Genomic DNA, 23527 nt, shown 5'->3' on the forward strand with positions numbered 1-23527 from the left:
CGAAAGAATGGAAGTAAAATGTGACAACATGCCCCATAGGTGGGGTACATTGTAACATGACCATATGATAGCTTAAAATGCTATCTGATCTAATAAAAAAATGTACAAGACAAACTAAAATATTTTTTCAATAAAATACAATTATTGACTTTTTCATATAAAATAATGGCAATTTTTTCTAACGTTTTCTCAGTAGAATTCATAAAAGTGTAGAATAGAATAGAATAGAATAGAATCGAATCGAATCAAATAGAATAGAATAGAATAGAATAGAATAGCATAGTTCTAATAGGGGCACATTGTAATGCAGTGTTATAACATGCCCCATCTGCACAACTGGGATTTAAACCCTGCTAGTGTCTTCTGCTAGTTAGCGAAGCATTAAAGAACCATATCAACTGTTAAATAACATATTGGAGATTAAAATAATATCAGATTTGTCTAATTTAAAACTAAAAATAAAGATGAAAAAATAAAATAAGAAATTTACTTTTGCTATGGTTAAATAAATGTTCAATGATATCTTCCAAAGATTTCTGAATTTTGGCGCAATTTTTTCTCTATATAGTGTTGATATGGCAACTAGAAGATACACTAAGTTTCATCATGCTAGCATGTGTGGAAGTATTTGAAACAAGGGTGTTACAACTAGCCCCGCGTTAGGTCGTGCCCCGCTCTCCCCTACATCGCAAATATACTGAAATGTTTGCCATTACACCCAAAAGTTGCAGAACCAACAATTTTCTGTAAAAAACGTGCATTTTCCCCACCACAGCTGGCAACGTTCTCCAGCCTCTTCATCCTCCTCATTTTGCGAGATTTGTAAAACGTCCCCCGACTGAAAACTGTTTTTAAAAGAAAACCCACCACTTCAGGTGGACTTTGCACCGGAGCCACGGGAATTTTTTCAAGAGAATCCGAGATCCGATCTGTTATCCAGATACAGAAGTCACTTGATGTGGACAGGTGTAAACGCACCGTGTCCTGATTGGATTATGATCCGATCTGCTTGATCGGATCACAGTGATCGCATGTTAAAGCCAAGTGTAAATGCAGCCTAAGTTGTTTATTTGCTGCATCTAGATGACACTACAATAGTGCATGAAACATCATTTAAAGATGATATAAGATTTGTTTGTTTTGTTTTGTTAAAATACATTCTCTTAACCCAGTTTATTGTTCATTGACTACTATTAGTATGCCATTTATGGGATTATCTTCCCTAAAAAATGTAAACATTGAGTCCCCCAGTAACCTTCGAAACATTGAGAACGGTCCGCTCAGATCTGTCAATAGGTGTGTTCAACTTGAAAGTTGCGCTGCACAGACCGATTGGTGTATGACATCAAAGTACCACAAGAGCGAGTAGAGAGCAGACAGTTACGTATGCTTTCAAATCGCTTTGACGGTACTTTGATGTCATACACTGATCGGTCTGAGCAGCGCCACTTTAAGTCAAACACAGATATTCTCTTTCCAGCTCAACTTATAGTGTGAGCTTGGTGCATGGCTATTGTAGCAGGCTGAGCCAGAGGGTGTGAGACCATGGCTAACACGTTACATGGGAAAATACATTCAGCTTTGGTTAAAGGGTTAGTTCACCCAAAAATTAACATTCTGTCATAATTTTTTATTTTATTTTATATATTTATAAGTAATAACCTCTAGGTTTACGGGGTTTCACACGATTATTTGTGATTATTATTAAGTGTACTAAAAACAAACATTGTCACGTGTACCATACTTCTTACCGCTGATTCCTGATGGTTTAGAGGACATTTACTCAGAGTTGCCCCCTGTCGTTTCAAAGAATAGTACAACAGTGAGCGAGTCAAGTATAAATGGCTCGTCCGTTTGGGGAGGTGTGTGTGTGTGTGCATTCAGCGGAGACTCACGAAGCCAGGTGAAAGTAAGGCTATATTGCGTTGCAATGTGCAACATAATGCACCTGTTCAGAAAGTCAAATGTTCCAATTTATATAGTTTATTTTGACGTATCCAGGGTAGATAGCCTAAAATAGTTGATGCATCATGTAAAAAACACGCTCGGTGCAAATATATTGGATTGGGGGATGCTCACGTTTGCTCTAGACAGTGTTAGCCTGCTTGATTGCTTACTCATGACACATAGCAACACATCTAAAAGTATTCCTAATTTGTTGGAGCTTTCATTAAAATTAGCCCACTTTTACCTGTTGAGACATGCTTTCACAAGCACCCGTAAAGCTATGTTTGCTGTGTTTGATTTGAGGGAGTCGCGACATGTGAAAGGGGCGTTTGCAAAATGATTTATTTTTGCAATTCCACTAGGTGCCACTAGTGTCACCGGAACCACATGCTTCACCTTTAACAACATAAAGTGTAACTTAAAACCCTAATGTACATAACTGTCACAAAAAAATAAAATAAAATTGAGAAATCGATTCATGAGCGAAATTTGTTCTCCGTCCGTGTTTAAGAAAACCTTGAAAGACTCAAAAGTACAACTTAAACAGTCATGTCAAATTCTAATTAGATGTGGTCTGTAACCTCTTCTGACCCAAAACCTTTTGACTCCTCTGTGTCCTCGAATGTTTTGAGTCTGTTGATGTTTTTCTCATGGTTGTGTCATTTTGATAGTTTACTGCTGCTTGTTTGCAGATGCGCTAAAAAGGCACAAGACATGGTCATGGTCATGGTCACTGCTTCAACTCCTGGGCCAAACTGTTGTTATATACAGTCAGTGCCTTTTAAATATGGGTTAACCAAATGGATGTCAATAAAAGAAGAACATGCCTGGCATAACACTGGCCTTATGATTTTGGCCCTGCTGTAGTCTCCCATGTTGTCCAGGCAGTAGATGATAAATGGATTAATGTAATTACTCAGAGCACTGCCCACATTCTGGAAGCTGGGTGAAAATTGAGATTCCACAAGGGCCCTTTTGCTTATCTGAGTGTAGGAACATCCGTCTTGGCTTCTCTGTAAACTCTAAGGGAAGATCTTTGATTCATAATGGCATGTTTTTTTGTAACAGGGTGGTCTTACATTTCCAATTTTAACTGGTGTCAAGTGAATTATAGTGGATGTTTAGAGAAGAACTGAGGTTCTGGAAGAGTTTTAGGGCACCTTTGGGGATAACTACATAGATTAAACTGTTTAAAACCTTTTCACTTGGAACATTATTGCAATGTACTGTATGGTTAAACTTGGTTTTAAAACAAGATTCATAGTGTAAGAGGACATGTAGGTCTGAATTCACAGGCTTGTTTCCACAATTAGATTAGATTGCTGCCATGGGTTTTTGTAAATGTCACTTAGCAAGAAAATGTAAGTATTAATTCATGTATAAACACTCTGTCTAAGGTAATTAAAAAATGTGCACATCTGGACAATAAAGCAGATTTTGAAACTTATTTCATTTAACAAGACACAATAGCAATATGTCTCTATAGACAGAGTAAATTCTGGTTGCTGTATTAAATTATGAATCTGATTCACTTTGAAAATCTCACAACACAATAAAGCAGTGGTTTTCAGTCCTGGTCCTGGGAACCCACAGCTCTGTACGTTTTGTATGTGTCTCTTATCTGACACACTCTGGGGCCATTTACTTAAAACAGAAACTTTAAAAGCGTTTTGGCCGTTCATTTACATGAAAACACAACCTTTTGAAAATGGGTTTTAAAGTGCACGTTTTTGAAAATGATACAGTTATCATCTCTGTGTAAATAAAATTGTGGAAAAGGTAACGTCATGCGTATTACGTGTTCAGTCTATAGCCTGACAGACTGGCATGTATTAATACAGCGTTTTTCGTTGTTTTTGTGGATCCGTGTGAATGGGGATCCTTTTGACAACGTTGTTCATATAATGAGCAAACATTGGCTAAATGCTTTTGATTTAGAGATAAAGTATGTTAATTTTGTACCAATGAATAATGATTTGAGAATAGGACTTGAAATGTATTTGCTGGAGGGATGAAGTGATCTATTGCTCTTGCTTTTCCTCTCCCCATTTCTCCACAATCTTTTTAACTTACTCCAATTAAATCATTGAACCCTAATTCATGAAGTTCACATCATCATCATCATCATCATCATCATCATCATCATTTACTCTCCCTCATGTTTTTCCAAACCCCTTTTGAATTTTTTGCAATGTAAAGAAAAAAAGATGGTTTGGATGACTTGGCATGTTACTTTACATGCAATAGGCTGAAAAACATGTTTTTAAAAAACCAGAGCAGTTCATGCAACCGCAACGGAGCTCTTTTTTCTCTGTTTCTGTCATATATGATCATGGAGATAGTCCGTTTGCACATCACATCCTCTTCACTGTGCATGCAAGAGTAGTTTCAGGCTTTGTCACGAGTGTCATGTCCTCGCTCACGTACTTGTTTTCCAACTTCCTTTACTATATTTTCTATCTCTCAGTTGAAATGATCACATATATGTTCACTCAGGTCAACCCACATCTCACACTGTGAATATAGGTCAGAAAATATGCTTTACAGATTTAGATCACAGAATTTCTAAAATTGTGTCATGAATCGCCTGCTATTTGCTTATCATTTTGATTATACTTATTTTGCACAATAGTGATTCCCATTGGATTTTCAATGTTAACTGTTTTGCAGAAACATTACTGTGATACAATTATTTAGCTAAACTAGTCAGAAAAAAAAAAGTAGTACAACCAATTTTACAAATTATATGATGTATACTTTTCAAGAATTGTGGTTAATTTGGAATTAATCTTACAATGCAACAATCTTAAAGGCCTCTTTTTTTGTATTTGGATTTTGGAGTCAATGTTCTTGATAGGTTTCATGAGATGACCAGAGTCATGATTATGTTTTTTATGGCTCTGTTATCTTTGTTTACCAAATCAATGAGTGGAACCAGGATACAACCAAACAGCTTGAGTTTACTTACTATGTACAGATTTACTTACTAGAGTCAGATTGAGCAATGCAGTTAGCCAGTAAAAAAAAAAAGAGATAGATTTATCTGTATATTGCACTGTTATTTTGAAGGAAATCAATCTTAGTCACCTTAGATATCTGAGCTCTGTTTATTTATGATCAGATATGAGGTTAAAGTTCAAAGTAAACTTTTTGATCAATATGAGTAGAGTAATGTGGCTATTGGAAAATTTACTGTAAGTCAATTCAGCTACAGACGAAAGTAGAGGTCAAATGACCTTATGTGTGTGCCTGTAATATATCACATGGAGAATCTCATAATGTGTCGGAATGTCACAGAATGTCTCATAGAGCTATTACAGAAATGTATAAACAGCTTTGTAAGTTATTGTGGCATCATATACAATACTTAATACAGAGCTGTAAAGCAATATTTAGATCACATTGTAGTGTGCAGTCTGTGAAATTACTCAATAATATTAGATGAACAACTGTATATTTAATTTAATTTTTCACATTTGTACAATCACAGTTCATTGTTTACAAGATGACAAGAACATCCATCATATGCTTTGATCTCTCTGAACAATTGAATTAAAACCTTTTTTCAGAATTTTACAAGAACACCAAACTGTTCTCCAAACATTTGACTACTAATCATGCTTCATATAATTCTGTGATAAACCTAATGTGGAGCAACTCACTGTATGATAATGTCTGCATGCCACTTACTGTACTGTATGTTGATAGCATTCAACCAAAATAACTACACACAAGTGATTAATTAGCCATTGATTACACATTAATTTGTCATGTCCTAAAGAAATTACAACCCAGGAAACTCTGGCTCTGTCTGAAATCCTAGTGAGCTAACTTACATGGGAAGCTTTTTCAGTCCTAACTGAAATGGAAGAAAAAATTTACTGAACTGAGACACTCTTTTCTGGCACACAAATAGCATGCCTCACATGACACCTGAGGAAATTTACCAATTTATTATAATATTAAAAAATATATATTAAAATGCTGTATTTATTATTTCATTTAATTTTTTTAAAAAAAATTTTTCTGGTAATATTAGTTTTATTTGTTTCCCCTGAAGCTTTAATGAGGGGAAAACACTCTTGTGGGACGAAATGCAGTGAAGATAGAGCATAAGTGTGGACTAAACAGGTGCAGTTTGTTCAGGGGTATTTTAATAATGTTTAAAATATATTCCACCTTGTAACCCACGTTATTATTACTCTGACAGTAGATGGAGACTGAGGTGCCTCACTACAAAAAAAAAAAAAAAAAAAAAAGTTACACAAGCTTTTCATATTTGAACTTTTCACCGTCTTTCTTAACTGCTGAATCAGGTTTGTGGACGAACAACCTTTAACCCATGTTTTTCATGCATTTCTTTTGGAGAACACTTTTTTTTTTCTATGTGGGCCTACGCCTTTGGCATCATCAAAATGTGATTCATCGAGTCACAGGAAGTGATTAGCCGATCATATCAGCGGCCAAGCATTGCTATTGCGGTCCTCACTGATTCATCTACTTCAAAACATATATAGACAGTTTTGATATACAATCTTTTCTGAGCTTTGTAGCATCAGCATTTTTTTGGCAAAAGTTTGGGGGACAGCAACTTTTCACTGAGGCAGTACCCTTAAAGTGACATCTTTGTATCATATTTACCCATAAAAGTTTATAGTAAGGTGCATATTACTGCTCCAATGTACTAAAATGCACATTTTAGGGGTTGATAAGGTACAAAGTTGTCCCTTTAAGGGTACCGCCCTAGTGACAAGGTGTACATTTTTTTTGCACATTTTGTTTCTGACAGTGTAATAACTATTTGCATAGAGTTTGGGACATTCTTCTTGTTTGAAATATGCCTGTTATGCTTGAAAAAAAAGTGTGTATGGTGACAGCAGGAGGAAAATTCTGTCCAAAACTACACCACGGTATAGCTGCATGTCATTGTTTTACAACTGGCTCTTTTTTGGGGGATATTGTACTGATTTGGATGTATAGTGTTTGTTTTAAGGATGCTGATGTTTAACTGGAGGATTATTTCATGAACGACAGGAAAACATCCTTGGAACCATCAGTTATATCAAGGTTGACTGTTGCATAAGTTCACTTGGTATGCGTCCTTCTACAGTGACTGTTCATTAACCCCATCGAAAATTTGGAGGGCCTTCCCATTGCATTGGAAACGGAAAGAAACTAGACTGCCCATCTCGAGTCCGAGTCCAAGACCATAACAGGTCTTGTCATGGACTCGAGAGCATCTGGTCTACTAAGACTCAAAGTCAGCTGGTCTCGACTACAACACTGTCCTGTACACCAAGGAACGGGGTGAGCAGGAGACTCTGAATCATTTATATGTAGTCTGAGAAGTGATGCAGTGCACATGCTCTCTGTAAATAGGAGCTTTGCTCAAGAGTACATCATTTTAAGTTCCGTCTTGCCGTCACCTTCTGATTCCATCATATGGACTACTGTTATAGTAATTGTTTGCCCTTTCTGGAGATTGACAGTCCTGGTCATTGTATGATTTCACTACATGTCCTAGTCTATAGCTTTCTAATAAACCTGGAAATGCACACACTATGAATAATGTTTGTCTCTGTCCCTAATTGCTTTATTGAATGTTCCTCTATTGTTCGTCACTTTATATAAAAGTTTCTGCTAAATGAATGATTGAATGAATGAATAAATACATAAATAAATAAATAAAAAAGCAATATGAACATTCTTCCAAAAGTGTTTGCGTTGTTTGTAGACTGCAAATGGAGTGTTTTTTAGGTCATGGAGTCATATCCTCTCCTTGAAAACTTTGATGCTCATCCTTTTTCATTTTCAATTTGATTTTACAGAATCGAGATTACGGTAATATGCAGAGCATTTGGTTGCAACTGTGCGGTAAGCCCTCAGTAGGGTTGTTGACCGTTCGTATAATATGGAATCTTCCCGTATTTAAGACATCAAAGTAGCAATCTGTATTAAACATATACGAACGCAGTTTGTCCCACACTGTTGTAAGTTAGGCTAAATAGAGAAAAATGCAAGGTCTTGAGGCATGTTTTTCAAAAGTCGGACTTATTTTAACTTTAGCGCCGCGTTTTTAGGATGCCGTGTCATGCACGAGACGCTGCAAAGGAGGCAAGCGCAAAGTCAAATATGTACTGTATGTCTAGCGCGTGTTCACATTGAAAAACTACGGAAAAGTAGTGCAGTGGAATGGTAAAACATGTTCTGTGTGAATGATGTCTCTATGGTTGCAACAACATTTTAGTTCTAATTTTGAATTTGTTAAGACGTTCAATTTATGCTTTCAAATTACATGCCATATGTAGGCTACCGTGAACTTTTTTTTTTTAAAGTGTATGGTATTTTTAAGGGAGGTTAATGGCATGAGAAATGTACTGCCAGACATGGGGTGAGCAAGAAGATCAGGAAGGTGGTGCAGAGTGATGTGGTCATAAACTCGCATGTCAACGGCTTCATTCGGTCCTTGATTGTGTTTAAATGGAAGACTTCACACTGAGGGTGTGACCACCCACATGCCCTACAGTTAGAGGTGAAGGTTGTGGGACACTTGTTGTAATTTTTGCTCACTTATAGCATTTTTATTATTGCATGATAAAAGTTATCTCTTATACGACAAGGGTTCCCAAGCCAGCCCTCAAATTCCCCTCTCTTGCTTGTGTTTGTTTCATTTATATAGTGGTATTATAAAATTAATAACTATTTACTATATACTATACACTATCAGACTGGCTGAAATAATGATTGTTTGGTGTCGGGCAGCCTTTTCACTTTCATTGTAGACCGACAAATCGTTGGATAGAACACATTCATGCAATGCTGAAACAGATTTAAGCAAAACAAAATGTTACACTTTTAAGATTCTTTGCTGTTATGAGGCACGATTATCAGATTATCACATAATCTGTTTTGAGGCTGTCTTCCAAATGTATGCAATATTTGGAATATAGAGGATTGTATGAGAAAACCTTTTTTATTGTGTCTCTAATACAATGTTTTACTTAATTTTGTGGAGTAAGAAAAAATAGCCAGTATAATGCGTAATTTGTCTCGTTCTATACACTAATTGAATTATTAAGTTTAACAAATGTAGTAACTGCATTGCTTTGTAAGGGCATAAAGAACAAACGCAGAGTTAAGGTAATGCAAATACAGTGCACATACTCATACAGTAACAGCTATTGATGTAATCATTCGTGGCCAGCGGTTGGAGAGATCATTACACTCGACTCAGTCCAACCTCTAAAAATACCAAGGATCCCAAGCATGAGATTATAGACTTTGCCAGAAAAGATACTGAGTAAATGATTATATGCTTTTGTGCAGGGTATGAAATGGTTGGTGCAGTGTCAAGCCTAACACAATTCACACAAGAGTTTTCCTAAACGGGTAACTCATTATTGCATGAACACATCCTCATGGATTTTAAATTCCTTTTTCTCTTTTTTTTTACTATTCTACAGACCATGGCACTGAGCTTTTAATTGGAATTTAGGAAAGACGAGAGCATAAGAACCATGAAATTAAAGATCAAGACAGGATCATTAATTAATCAGACAGGTATATTATGCAAAGCAAAATATGACTTTGTTCAGATAGTGTGCTCCTAACTGAATACTCAAAGAATGAAAGGGAGAGAAAAATCACTAAGAAATACTGCTGTAATCGACCCCTGACCTCCAGTAAAAGAGCAATGAACAGAAGAGTAGTTTAATATATCACTAGATGAGATAGATCTCACATAACTGATAAACAAGTTTTATAGCTTTTCTCTTGATCTATGCTTGAATCATTTGGTTGATCACTGAACTACAGCCTATTGTTCAGGCCTGGGTGAAAAGGGTGCAGATTTGAGTGAAAATGTGCATTACTTTTAAGGACTATTTTTGCCTTATCTGACCTTTAGAAATCACACAAGCTAAAGTAGTCAGATTGATTTAGACATATTAAATAATATTTTGACTTGTTATGAGATGTTCACTCATCAAGCACATTTTAGGTACCCTATAAAGTATTTGTACAGTGAACTACATTGTACTATGCAATTATTATAAATCAGAGCAGATCCGTCTGATTTTCCATCCCACAAAGAATAGACAATCTTGCATATGATATACTATCATGAAAATGTTGTTGTGTTCAGAGTTGTTATTCGTTTTCATTCATGTCTGCATAAAAGTGAATATAAAGTTTCACTTTCCAATAGTCTCAATATATCCACCCACTAGATCTAAATGGGGTAATTACATAGACTTACACTGAGCTAATAATAAATAATATAATCTAACCCTAAAACGTTCTGTATTTTTATATATATATATATAAAAAAAAAAATATATATATATATATATATATATATATATATATAGGTTTTGGAAGTTTTGACAGATTTAGCTAAATTATTGGTACAGATTTGTCTCCAAAATATGGTTAAGATAACCACACACACACACACACACACACACACACACACACACACACACACACACACACACACACACACACACACACACACACACACACACACACACACACACACACACACACACACACTTACTTCTCTTTATTTCCAGAAGGTGGCAATGTTGAGTTTTAAAAATGCCCATAGGCTACTTCAAACAAGCACATCACTAACTTTACTTATTTGCTTTAAATAGTTTATATAATAGTTAATAATAATTTTATATATATATAAAATTATTATTATTATTATTATTATTATTTATTTTATTTTTATTAATGGAATTTAAAGGACAATTATAATATGAATGTACGTTTTTTAAATGTTAATTTTGGCACACTAAATAATTGAAAGATATTATTCAATGTCTAAAGATGTAATTGAAGTTATCCCTCTGACATGTGGCTATAGCCTACAATTTAAAATGTAAAAAAAAAAAACAACAAAAAAAAAACTTTGAATTAAAAAGGATCTGCAATACTGGCGAAACACATTGTATAGACCCGTCAATGAACAGAAAAGAAAATCGTCTATGTTACTAAATTTGATTTTACATTTTGCAAACGGTTAAGGAAAGAGTTAAATGTGTGAAAACCATTCAACTCTTTCCTCCTGCATTTCCAAAATGACAGTCAGCTGACGAGAAAAGTTTTGGTTTCCGAACCCATGATATGTTAAGGAGCTCTGAGATCCAGAGATCCCATTGGCTCGTTGAGAACCTGACGTCACGGCAGCTATAAAACTCAGCAATGCTTTTAAACTCTACTGTCGTGGGTCGAGTTTAAAAACTCTCTAAGCTCGATCTGTGTCAACATCATTTAGCGCACGTATTTAACGTTACACTTACCCGTTTGACTACGATGATGTCTGCTCTTCAGGAGTCACCAAAGTGTTAAATGTTTGAAATAGAAGGCCGCCGAAATCCACATGTAAAGAGAAGAGAAAGAGATCCAATGCATTTTTGCAATAGACTGTGCCAAGGAGAGCTCATAATCTGGAGTTAGGAGAGCACTGAAAAGTCCTGTGCAGTATCTGTTTTCCTGCAAAGAGTATAGCATTTAAACATCATCAAGCTGGCTCACTCTCTTCCGACCCAGCCCGCTTTGACAGCTGCTCTTCACCCGCACTGGAGGACGGTCAGCAGCAAGAGGATGGCATCAGAGCTGGCACTGAGCAGCTCCGACCTGCCCACCAGTCCCCTGGCCATGGAATATGTTAATGACTTCGATCTGATGAAGTTTGAGGTGAAGAAAGAGCCACTGGAGCCCGATCGCAGCATCAGCCAGTGCAGCCGCCTAATCGCCGGGGGCTCCCTGTCTTCCACCCCGATGAGTACGCCCTGCAGCTCAGTTCCCCCTTCCCCGAGCTTCTCGGCGCCCAGCCCTGGCTCCGGGAGCGAGCAAAAAGCGCACCTGGAGGATTTCTACTGGATGACCGGTTATCAGCAGCAGCTCAACCCGGAGGCGTTGGGCTTCAGTCCCGAGGATGCGGTTGAAGCGCTGATTAACAGCACACATCAGCTCCAGAGCTTCGACGGCTATGCTAGAGGGCAGCAGTTTAGTAGCGCAGCCGGACCGGGAGGCGCCATGGCCGGGGAGGAGATGGGATCCGCCGCCGCGGTGGTGTCTGCAGTCATTGCCGCTGCTGCAGCGCAGAACGGGGCACCTCACCACCAGCATCATCATCATCACCATAGCCACCACCAGCAGCACCAAACTCCCGGGGTCCCGTCCGGCAACAACTCCTCTGCCATCCACCACCAGCACAGCCACCTGGACGACCGCTTCTCGGACGAGCAACTCGTTAGCATGTCCGTGCGGGAGCTCAACCGGCAGCTGCGCGGCGTCGGCAAAGAGGAGGTGATCCGACTCAAACAGAAGAGGAGAACCCTCAAAAACAGAGGCTATGCCCAGTCGTGTCGCTACAAGAGGGTCCAACAGAGGCACGTACTGGAGGGTGAGAAGACCCATCTCATGCAGCAGGTGGACCACCTCAAACAAGAGATCTCCAGACTGGTGCGCGAGAGAGACGCGTACAAAGAGAAGTACGAGAAGCTGGTCAGCAACGGCTTCCGAGAAAACTCGTCGAGCAGCGACAACAACCCCTCATCCCCGGAGTTTTTCATGTGAGTTCCCTAAAAAAAAGCCTGAAAAGAAAAATCAATAAAGATTTTAAAAGTTTTTTTTTTTTTTTTTTTGCTTTGTTTTGGGGGTTTTAAGATCAAGGCTGACAACTTTGTATCGCTTTTATAAAGAACTGAAGTCAGTTCTTGAGTTTTGGAGCTTGTTGTGCAACCAAACTATGTTTTTTTTTTCTTTATGCAAATATTAATCTTTAAATTAGTTCATATTTTGATGTGTAGGCCTATGCATACACTTATGATATTGACCTTCATTAACCTTTTGCATTTTTTGCCAAATAAGAAAGTTTGCTATATATATATATATATATATATATATATATATATATATATATATATTCTTTTTTTTTTTTTTTTTTTTGCTTTTTTGCCAAAGTCAGAGGATTTCCCCCATTATCATCTCATGTCTTCTGCTTGCTGTTTTGTGACTTTACATGAGATACATTACTATATAAAGAGACATGTCATTGAAGTGCCTGCATGCTGGACATGTATGGTCTTTTGTTCTTACTTTATTCCCCCTCCATTTTTTATGCGCTTGAAAATGAATTTCTACTTGGAAAAGAACTTCTGCTCAGCATGGCATTCATACATTTCTTTCATTTCCCGGTCACTTTTTTTGGAATACGGACTAAAAAAGTGCAAGGAGCATCATGTCATCATCCTCCCCATTAAAAAGTTGATCCATACAGTTTCCATACATTTAATTATCTGTTGAGAGCCAACTGGAAGCATTGTTTCGAGGGAAAGAACAAGGACCTGGTTTCAAAAAGGAATTCTCCCTCTGGGACTTAAACAGTGTTGTCGCTAAGAGCGGTTTGTGTATTTAATGTCAAACGTTTGCATTTTGATAACTCTGGAATGAACTACTTTTTTCTTTTTTTCTTTTTTATCATATAAAAGCAGTTAAAGGTAGCCCATGCCACAGGTTGACAAAAAGAAGGAAGAGTGACTTCGAGTTTAGATGTTGCCTGTTCATTTTGTTTGAATTTTGGGAAGGCTCCAAGTTTGCATACAGCTGGATTTTTATCATGCGTAACTTGAGCTTTTTGCAGCATGTACTTGCAGTAAAAACAGCAGTTTGACAGTTGTAGTTCATGATGTAGCCTGCCATTTACTGTATTTTAAAACCAAAGTATTAAAGTAGAATTTCAAGTCAACATGGAAAATCATGCATTCAGAAAAAAAAGTCTGATCTATTTGGAATGAGTTGCACTAAATGTAGCTTGTAGCAAATTATATATCACATATTGGAATCTATCTAGAACGCTAATTTAAAAGGCACCCGTCATGGCTTTGCTGAAAACTAAAGGATATAATCTTATTTAGTTATATATTGTCAAGCAGGACTCGATTCTATCTTTTTCTTTCTTTCTCTCTTTCTTTCTTTCTTTCTTTTTTTTCTCTTTCTTTCTTTTGATGTTAATAAATTCATTATTTACATGGCAATAATGTAGTAATCAATATTAAAATGTCTGGACATTGTTTTATGGTCAGGGATTGATACCCTGCTTGTATAAAATCAGGATATACCGTTCATCAATAAATTCTTAAAACTATGTTAATTATTATTTTATTTTTTTCATATATATTTTGCTGTGCAAAATTATTTTACCCACTAACCGTATGTGATGTTCATATATGCTTTTTTTTTCATTTCATACAATATGATATGCAATAAAAATGTAATTTGGGCCACTTAAAGTCTGCTTTCTCTGGATGTTGTTTGTTAAAGTTTTATTAGATTTTTTTTTTTTTTTTTTTTTTAAAGATCATTAGTTGTTTTAATCATAACTCTTGTTAGTAGCCTGGTTTTATTAGTCTTATCCAGTGCATGCATTGCACAAAACATGTTTGGCATCTCAAATATTAACTGTCAAGATTCGGACTCTTGAAACTATGTAAATAGCTTTAGCTGTTATCATATAGTTGTTTGCTCATAAACTCATAAGTATTCTCTGGAAAAGTCCACAAGATCACATTGCTGCAGCCACTAGCACGTAATGTTTGATAGAATATAATGCATTTTATTGCAGACAATGCTCTAACATTCCAAAGTTTGACAATGCAATTCGTCTCAATGCAATGGACTTTGCTTTATGTTTAGAATGAATGTATAGTGTCACCTTTTTACCTTTTATTTAGTGACTCACAAGAGAAATTGTGGATTACTTGATGAAAGTGGACTCTTAACTGCATGGGTGTAGGCTATGTATGCTGTGTTGCACAGATGTGAAACTCCTGGAACAGCTATTTGTTCAGGTCTTGAGGTAAAAAAAAAAGAAAAACAAGAGATTCGTTTAACAGCGAATTTAAATGGTTGTAGTGCAGTTATCAAAGAACAGCATGTTTATGCATCTGCCTAGGACATGCATGTTTATATAAGGGCAGAGTTGTCAGAGTTCTCAACTGGTGAGTCACATAGGCATGTTCTGATAGTGCCGCGGACAGTATGGAAAAAGTCTGTGCTAAATGCAAATAGTAAAACAATTTAGCCACGTCCACCAATTTGCACAAACTATGCCGTAGTTTTTCTGAAATATTTTCCTAGTCATCTTGTTATGGTAATACTTTTGAATATTGCTGAGCTTAAGCAGTTGGTGTTAATATTAATAAACTCAGATTGATTTTCTTAGGACATTTTGTTTACCTTTGTATGACAAACAATTTAGGTACTGTGTTGGCTCAACACTTGCTCGGGGAACCACTGTACTAGTGAAAGTGTTTTTGGAGGTCAGAGTGAACATTCATATCCTGTATGTGTGCAATAGTTTCCACTGTTAGACATGTGCCATCTGACCACCACTGATGTAAGGACATTTGGTAGTATTAAAAATCATAATACAAAAAATAAAATAAAAATTCTCAGAGATGCACACGCAAAAGGTGCACACAAAGAAAGGACAAATTAAAAATATCAAATTAAAGGACAGATTAAATAGGCTATATAAATATTCTTATCAAAATTAACAGTGCTCAGTTTGTCCAGAGATTGTTTTTTTATTTGCTGATTCTCTGCCTTTCCTTCATGTGAATAAAGCGACTTTATTGTCTGCGGCTTTATTGTCCACCTCTTCTGAAACAAAGCTGTGGAGGTGGGAGCATGAGATCGGGAAAGAGAATATAGCTGAAATGTTGAAATTATTTGAAATGTAATTTTTCCCAATGATTAATCGCTCAGAAAGGGCCCAGCTTGAGCCATTTAAAAATTATAAATTATGAATCTATTGCTGCAGCAGTATCCATACAGTTTATTTATTTTTTATTTTTATTTATTTTTTTAGCATGCATGCATGCGAAAACTGCAATTTATAACAAATCTGTCTCTCATGCGTACAAAGAGGAAAAGGTTCAGTATTAGTATTTTGAGTTGCCAAAACCCTAAATGTCGCAAACTTTGTGTGCACTGAAGACATTTATTAAGGAAAACACAACTTGTAAGTAACGCTACATTCCTATGATTTGATCTGCTTTCTTCGATTTGAAATGTATTTATGTTGTCCTGAAACATTTACACTTTATGGTATGTACAATCTTGCTGTTGCAATTATTACGATTGGACTGTTATGATCCTTATTTTTGGAAATGCTTTTATTTATTATTATTTTATTTGTATTCAATGTGGAAGAGAAAGGGGAACAATCTCTTCATTGAATCAATGAATGTTTCTCTGAGTTCTCTGCAAGATCAAATCCAAGCATTAGTGAAGGTGTATTTCAGTGTGTGAGTGTATGTGTTTACAGAGGATGCGTGGAGGTCAGTGAGCGAGATGTAGAAACACGCGCACAGTCATTACAGAGATCTTTACCCTCAAGGGAGACCTTATTCATTTCCTGTACCAGTTCTTAAGTCAAATGTATACACACATAGGTGTTGCAGTCTTCGTATGGATACCTTTCATCCATTTTCACTTTTAATCAGCTATAACAACAGCTTTGCTCAACAAATTTGCCCAGCGATTTTGCATTATTTTGATTAGTTGACTGAATGCAATTACATTGACATCAATATCCATGTTCGTTGCTGGATGGACTGAACTTTTATTAGTATTTGGTGTATGCTACGTCATGACAGACAGACAGACAGATAGGTATATAGATAGATAGATGGATAGATGGATGGATGGATGGATGGATGGATGGATGGATGGATGGATGGATGGATGGATGGATGGATGGATGGATGGATGGATGGATGGATGAACAGAGCAGTTTTGGAAGTCTTTTGGCTTGTGGGTGAACTTGAAAGAGCTCTCGGAAAGATGTGCACACACTTTGAAACTGTGTGTCAGATTATTGGGGTTTTCCAGCGATGCACAGACGCAATAAAGATGAAAATGATGCGTGTGTGATACAGAGAGAGAAAGAGTGAGAGAGTGAGACATCATCGGTTAAAAAAAAAAGTCTTTACTTAGTCTTTTATCTGGACTGTGAGATCCAATTTTAAATGAGTATTACGTGATTTACAATTGTAACAATTGTTATGCAATAATGTATAATGAACATCACTTTAGATAAATATTGCCTTTAATTCAGACAGTAGCATTCATCATACAGCTTCCTTTTTAATAAAGGGTTTCTTTTTTGAAAGCGGAAAGTGTGTTGATGTGTCAATAAATGTCTCTACTCAGAAACATGCATAGAAAATACATTTGTTGGCCTTTTCTGTGTACTTTGTAAAATCATCAGTAATCTTCATCATCTTCATCATTCATAATCTTTCATCAGTTATTTGACATTGAACTCTTCAGTACTGTCGAGTAATTTTATAGATTTTAAAATGTGCCTAAATAAAGACACAGTCATAAATATTATAATATTTATGATATTATTATTTTATTTTATTTCAAGGTTAGTGTTGAGCTTTTGAAATTAATGCTGTAATAATTGTTTCAGTTTTCATTAAATTAAATTAATGTTTTTTTTGTGGTTTTTTTTGTGGTTTTTTGAAGCTGGTAATTGTGATTTATAGCTTAATTGTTTTATTGCATCTACAGACAGCAATACAATTAAACACAATACCTCCTATATTGTTTGCAAAATTTTCAAATTGGTAATTTAGACATTCCATTTTCTTCAGCAATTGCTGATCATTATATGTTTGAAATGAATCAAAATAGTCATAGAAACATTTTTGTGGAACTCCTTTTCATCTTCATGCAGTGACCAGCTATGGCCCTTATATGTGATAATGTATGTGTGTGTGATACATACACCCTTACTGGGTGAAAGTGTGCATTTGTCTTTTGCTTTTAAAGCATTACATCAAACTCAACCTTTATGTGAGGTAAATTTTACATTTAGGTTTGATATAGCCTGACGCCTGACAATTTTAGGTCTGTTTAAAATTTTCTTCCTAAATAGAAAATTCTATTTCATTGCTGATAGGGTATTCGGAACTCTGTTTTGAAGCAATCAGTAATTATGATAGTACTTCAGTAAGAATTTAGATTAAAATAATAACTGGATTGTAATGTGTACTGTATATTACAATGTAATGGGGTGACATAAAATGCATGATAATAACTATGCTCTCACACAACATAACACACTACTGTCACACCTTACTTATACTGTTAAAACAAAGTGGTGTAAAAACAAACAATTTAATGTAATTTAGTTTTTTTTCTGCAAGCTATATTTATGTTCAGATCACACTATATATGCTGACTGTGTGTGAGTGCGTATGAGTGTTTAAAATATTTATGTGTCTTAAAAGTGCGAGTTGAAATGTAGACTGAACATTGTTAATCAAAATATCCGGCATCTGTCTAAAAACCTTTTATTTTTTTTAAACCTTTTTCAAATTTCCAAAAATAAAATTGGATGTCACTTTCCATCAGTAATGAAAATTAAATGGCTCACATATACAGCATTTTTCATTACTGTAAAACTAGATCGAAGAAGAGATTGTTGCATCTTCTGTTATTTCATTATAGACGCACACCTCAGTGAAACCTATTCATCAGAAAAATAATAATGTCAGATTTAGCTTTTTTTCCAGCACAGATTTATCAAGTATGAACAACTTGCAGTTTGTTATGTCTCTGACTGTTCATCTTGTTATATAACATATTTCAATAATATAATAAATTTCAGCTTAGTATAATCTCTTCGCAAAGATAATTGTAAGAAATGTGTTAAATCATAGTGAAATCACAATTTCCATTTAGTTTATGTATTATGACATATCCCCCCTCCCTCTCCCTCCCCCCTCCCTCTCCCTCTCCCTCTCCCTCTCCCTCTCTCTCTCTCTCTCTGTCAGGTCTTCCAGAAAGTTCCTTCATCTGTGACCGTGAGCTCTCTAAGCCTGGCCTTGATGAGTGAGGTAAAACAATTTCACCTGTATCTCTGACACACTAAAATACCAAAGTCTGGAAATAAACACAAAATTAGCCATAATCATGATTTTAATTTCAGAGGTACTGTGTTTATTTTTATGGAAATTCATTCTGGAAAGTCTGTTAAAACATGCTGAATAGTGTGACAAAAAAAATATATATAAAAAAAAGCATATATGAAATAATAAAAAGCAGTGATATTTTCCAGTGTGAATCCCTGTGCATGCATTAATATTTCTCAGGGCAATCTACATTTTTATTTAAAATAACATTGACTGAGTACCTAACACTTTACCTGACGTACACCTTGCAGTGAGGCTGGTACTTCCTAAAATGCTGTACGAAACATTTTTCTCACTTTACACTCGACTATAAGCAAGAGTAAATTCACCTTCCCATAGGCCGAACTCTCAGTGCTGGGGTGATGGATTTCTGTAAGCCCAGTTGAAGCACAATCCATCTTTCTCCAGGCTCAGTGTGTACTCTTCTAGGACTACACCAATGACATCTCACTGGAGCACCTTGTGCACCTCGCTCCTGGGTAGAGACTGCGCTCAGAGCTGTCAGGGATTAAGGTTTTTGTGTGGAACATTGCTGAATCATAAAAGGGCTTTTAGACCAAAGTTCTCCATGTCCACCGCAGCCAAACCAACCGTGATTTATTCAAAGGCGTTGTGCCTTTTAGAACAAGGTAAAAAGTCAAAGATCTTGTGTCCCATGTTTTGGGTTTAAATGCAGCTATAAAAAGTTGTATAAAATGGATAGGTTTAGATTAAATCTGAATGGATGAGTCATATTCAAAACTGCTTTAAAAATAGACTATACATAAACACACAACGTAGTGCACAGTGGTGCTTATGTTTATGGATATATATGCAGCATTTACTGTTTCCTTTTTTATTAATACTTTCAATAAAAATAACAAAAAGGCCAAATAAATAAAAAAATAAATAAATCAGGCATTATGAATTCTAGAATATTGAACCTAGTTGATTCAAACCACTAAAAATGTCTATAGTTCAGTTAATTAACTACATAACTTTGCAGATGTCAGATATTGTGGATGATGTCAGAGACTAGCGTATATTGTTATTATTATTATTTTTACTAATATTAAATGGAGTTATTGAACATTAGAATTGCTTATGCTTTTGCTGTCGCTTTGCCCGTAAACAGTATTTTTAGTGTCATAAAAGTCACCATGAAATTAAAATAGACAATTCTCTTTTTTTTTTATGAATATTGCAGTATTTATTATAAATGATTTGTCCGTGCATGTCTTTGTAATCAAAATAACTTTCCCTCCCTCTTGCAATGACATCTCTTCTCTTCTCTGATGATGTGTTTACGGCAAAGTGGGACAACCTGTCAATCACATGAAAGCGATCCAACGATCCAATCAATTCCCAATGAACAAAATCAAGTCTCGTCCAACATGTATATTTTTTCTTGGTCTCCAAGCCGTTTCACACGGATATACGTCACAATAGGGAAGAAAAAAGACTATATCACAACTTCATGTCGACTAAGTAACCAAACGGATTCCCAAACACTCCCCCTTCTGCCATTGGTTAGACAAAAAGACAGTTCTGCCCCCAACTCAAACGAATGGTTGAGACAGTTTTCTTTTTGAAATGGTCTGGATGTTCAAACAAATGTCACAGAGCCATTTGCACACAGTCACATAGTTTCCACTTTCAGGGAAATTAACCTACAAATTGTTTACTTAAAGTTGTTTGTCTGTGCAAATTAAGATGAGATAGAAGAAAGTATGACACCCAGTTGTTCTCGAATCTTTGTCAGTTCTGATGGAGGTTTACCCTTAGTTTCTCTGTACTTCAAATCCAATGTCCATTTAGCATGTTCCTGTTTCTCTATCTCTCTCATACTAATCTGTATAATGAGGATGAGATGTTAATGTCATGTCGTCCTTCCCATAATGCTCTGTGTTCCCGTCCCCATTGTCTTTAAGTAGAGCACAGGATCAGGGCTGGCTAGGCTCCAGCCTCACTTAACTCCGCCAGGGAAAAATGAGACGGACCTGTCGGAGATGACAAGGACAAATCAGCATTCAATGAAGTGCTTAAAGTGCTGTTGTTTCCAAAAGCCATTGGAGTAGCGGTGAATTAGTTTCCCTTTAGAGGCAGGCGAGAAAATTTGCTGGATAAACACTCAGGAATGACAGGACATAGATAACACAGGAATGAAAAACATGATGATAGGTGTCTTACATAAACCTGCTCTGTTATTGCACACACAGGAGTGTGGGTTATCATGTCTTCAGAAACAAAAATGATGAAGGCATCTTAGTGGAGGATGTTACACAAAAAATGGTTTTGGACCTGTCTTCCTACCTTGTTAAACTGCTCAAAAAGCAGAATTTTACAGGATTTGGACACAGTCTAGGACTGGGATTGGCCTTGTATGTTGTTTGCGTAAAGGGCCTTTATCCATGTATATGATAAAATACACATGGAGAATGGTGCTTGTCTTTAGCAGGGAAAATTTTTTGTCACATGACTTGGCTTTCCACTGCGATTGTGGGTGTCATTCAATGATTGTAATTTTGTTGTAAGAGTATGACGTGTCCTTTCAAACAATACGATTAACAAAACAACCGAAACCTAACCTTAAAATCAGAGAGCAATGATTCGTTGATGAGAATGTTGTTGAAGTTTGTTTCCCATGCAACGATGTAACTTGCTACTTAACCACCGTAGTAATATGTATATCACTGTAAAAGCTAACTAGCTAGGTGCAACTGTGTCCCGAGAGTTGTAGTTTAAGCAACACAAATTTGCAATGCTATTTTCAATGCTATTTACTTATGTTCGTTGGAACTATGGTTTCGGAAAACGCTAAATCGTTGAACTAATTTTGTAAACTTGTGACCACAGTTGGCTAATGATGTTTTCGGGAAACACACCCGTTTGTTTGTTCGGCTGTTTATGGCAGTGTTGTAGTCCAGCTCATTTGAGTCCAAGTCCATGCCAAGACCTGACTATTCAGAGTCAAGAACGAGTCAAAATGCTCTAAAGTCCATAAGACCAAGACCATAAAAAATGGACTTGAGTACTACAGCACTGGTTTAGGGACTGAAAACCTAAAAAGGAAAGTCTGTTCAGAAGCGAAGCAAGTTATGATATTGCACAAAAGGTTTGTTATAGTGGAAAAGTTTATTCAGATTATTAAAATGTTCTTCAAAAAAAAAAAAAAAAAAAAAAAAATCATCACAACGAAAACCCTCTTTTGGAACCTTTAATTGAGTGTAGTCAATTGTTTCATTTATGTTGGCTTTAAACAACAGATCTACAAAAAAAGCATACACACATTTTTTAGATGAAAAAAATCTTCAGTTAACCTACAAAAATAGACACTCTTTGGTGCATGTGTTGAAGAAAATTCGCCTCATGGGCTGCCCTGACTCCTCCATCGTACATGGCAATAGTTCAGACACTAGTGGGGGGACAAAAGGACACCGTAACTGCTGAGGTAGGAGAAAACGAGCGAATCCCTGGGAGGACAGTGTGAACACACACTCTCCTGTCGGGGTGTTGCATTCACGACATCGGCCATAAGGAGGGTGAAGTGAGATGTGACTGGCGGTTGAAACTTTTATTTCACTGATCTGGCCAGTCTCGCTGATGAAGTGTCACATACTAACTGTGGTGCCAAAAACACCATATATCACACCCACCACACTTCTGTATTTCTGCAACACCCTTCTCTTTTAGCATAACAGCTCTAATATTCGTTATACTGGGGCACTATATGAAATCAACCTGTTCCTGTATCTGATGAAAGGCTGGGTATCACCAACTACCTCTCAATACGATACATATGGAAAAAAATTTATAATGCAATGCATGCCTCATTCTTTGAATTTATGAAAACTAAAATTAAAATTGCAAACATGCTGCAGTCAGTTCCTCTTGCACTGTTTGCTTTACTTTGGTTTGTCACAGAAACGGCTCACTGAGAAATGCCTGTGCTTTTATAAATGTTTTAGGGTTTGTGCTTATTTATATGGCTTGCATCTTAATTTATTGGACTGTTCAAAATAATATGAATGTACACATGCTGTTTTTTCAGCATATCATGATATGACTTACTGTATGTGTTAGAAACTTTTAAAAACGCGACTCAAGATATCTGTGTTCTGTTGTTCCATCAGTTGCACTTTATCTTGCTGTTGTTGAACACAAGAGCACATTAGTGGCATCGTTTTTTATGGACTTGTCACAATGCCCAGCCTTAAAACTTGCTTTATGGTAAAGCACCATGGTATTATTGGCATAACAATATGACTTTCTGTGAAGCTGCATTGAAACAATGAGTAATGAATAGCGTTGTACAAAAAGACTTGACAACACGTTTTTTGCTGCAGAGATGGAAAGTCACTTTGTGCAAAAAAAAAAAAAAAAAAAAAAACTCAGACTGTAAAGTACCATCAACATGCTACTGTAACAAATCACATAATTAACAGAAATAATTTAAAGTTGACAAAGATGTTAAATTCTTAGAATTATTATGTTTTGATGATCATTGCTGTCCAAGTACTTTCTTTAGATGTTCCTATAATATCTCTGTTAGTGACTATTGAAGTGATAAATTAATTCAAAACCCATCCACTTCAATG

The 23527-nt window shown here is 36.2% G+C and overlaps 1 protein-coding gene across 2 annotated transcripts in view; it reads left to right on the forward strand.

The window, feature by feature from the left end:
* Window positions 1-10717: 10717 nt before the first annotated feature.
* Window positions 10718-23527, forward strand: part of mafa (MAF bZIP transcription factor a) — a 170681-nt gene continuing 157871 nt past the window's right edge. Inside the window, exons 1-2 of one of the 2 annotated variants that reach the window (XM_082183079.1) lie at window positions 10718-12533; window positions 18822-18855. In XM_082183079.1, coding sequence (XP_082039205.1) covers window positions 11560-12533; window positions 18822-18840 — 993 coding nt within the window. In that variant the 5' untranslated portion in view covers window positions 10718-11559 and the 3' untranslated portion in view covers window positions 18841-18855. Of the gene's footprint in view, window positions 12534-18812; window positions 18876-23527 lie in introns of those variants that run through there. The other variant, XM_082183080.1, reaches the window with a different exon arrangement.

The sequence above is a fragment of the Leuciscus leuciscus genome (genome assembly GCF_965113295.1).
Source record: "Leuciscus leuciscus genome assembly, chromosome: 10".
Classification (NCBI taxonomy): domain Eukaryota; kingdom Metazoa; phylum Chordata; class Actinopteri; order Cypriniformes; family Leuciscidae; genus Leuciscus; species Leuciscus leuciscus.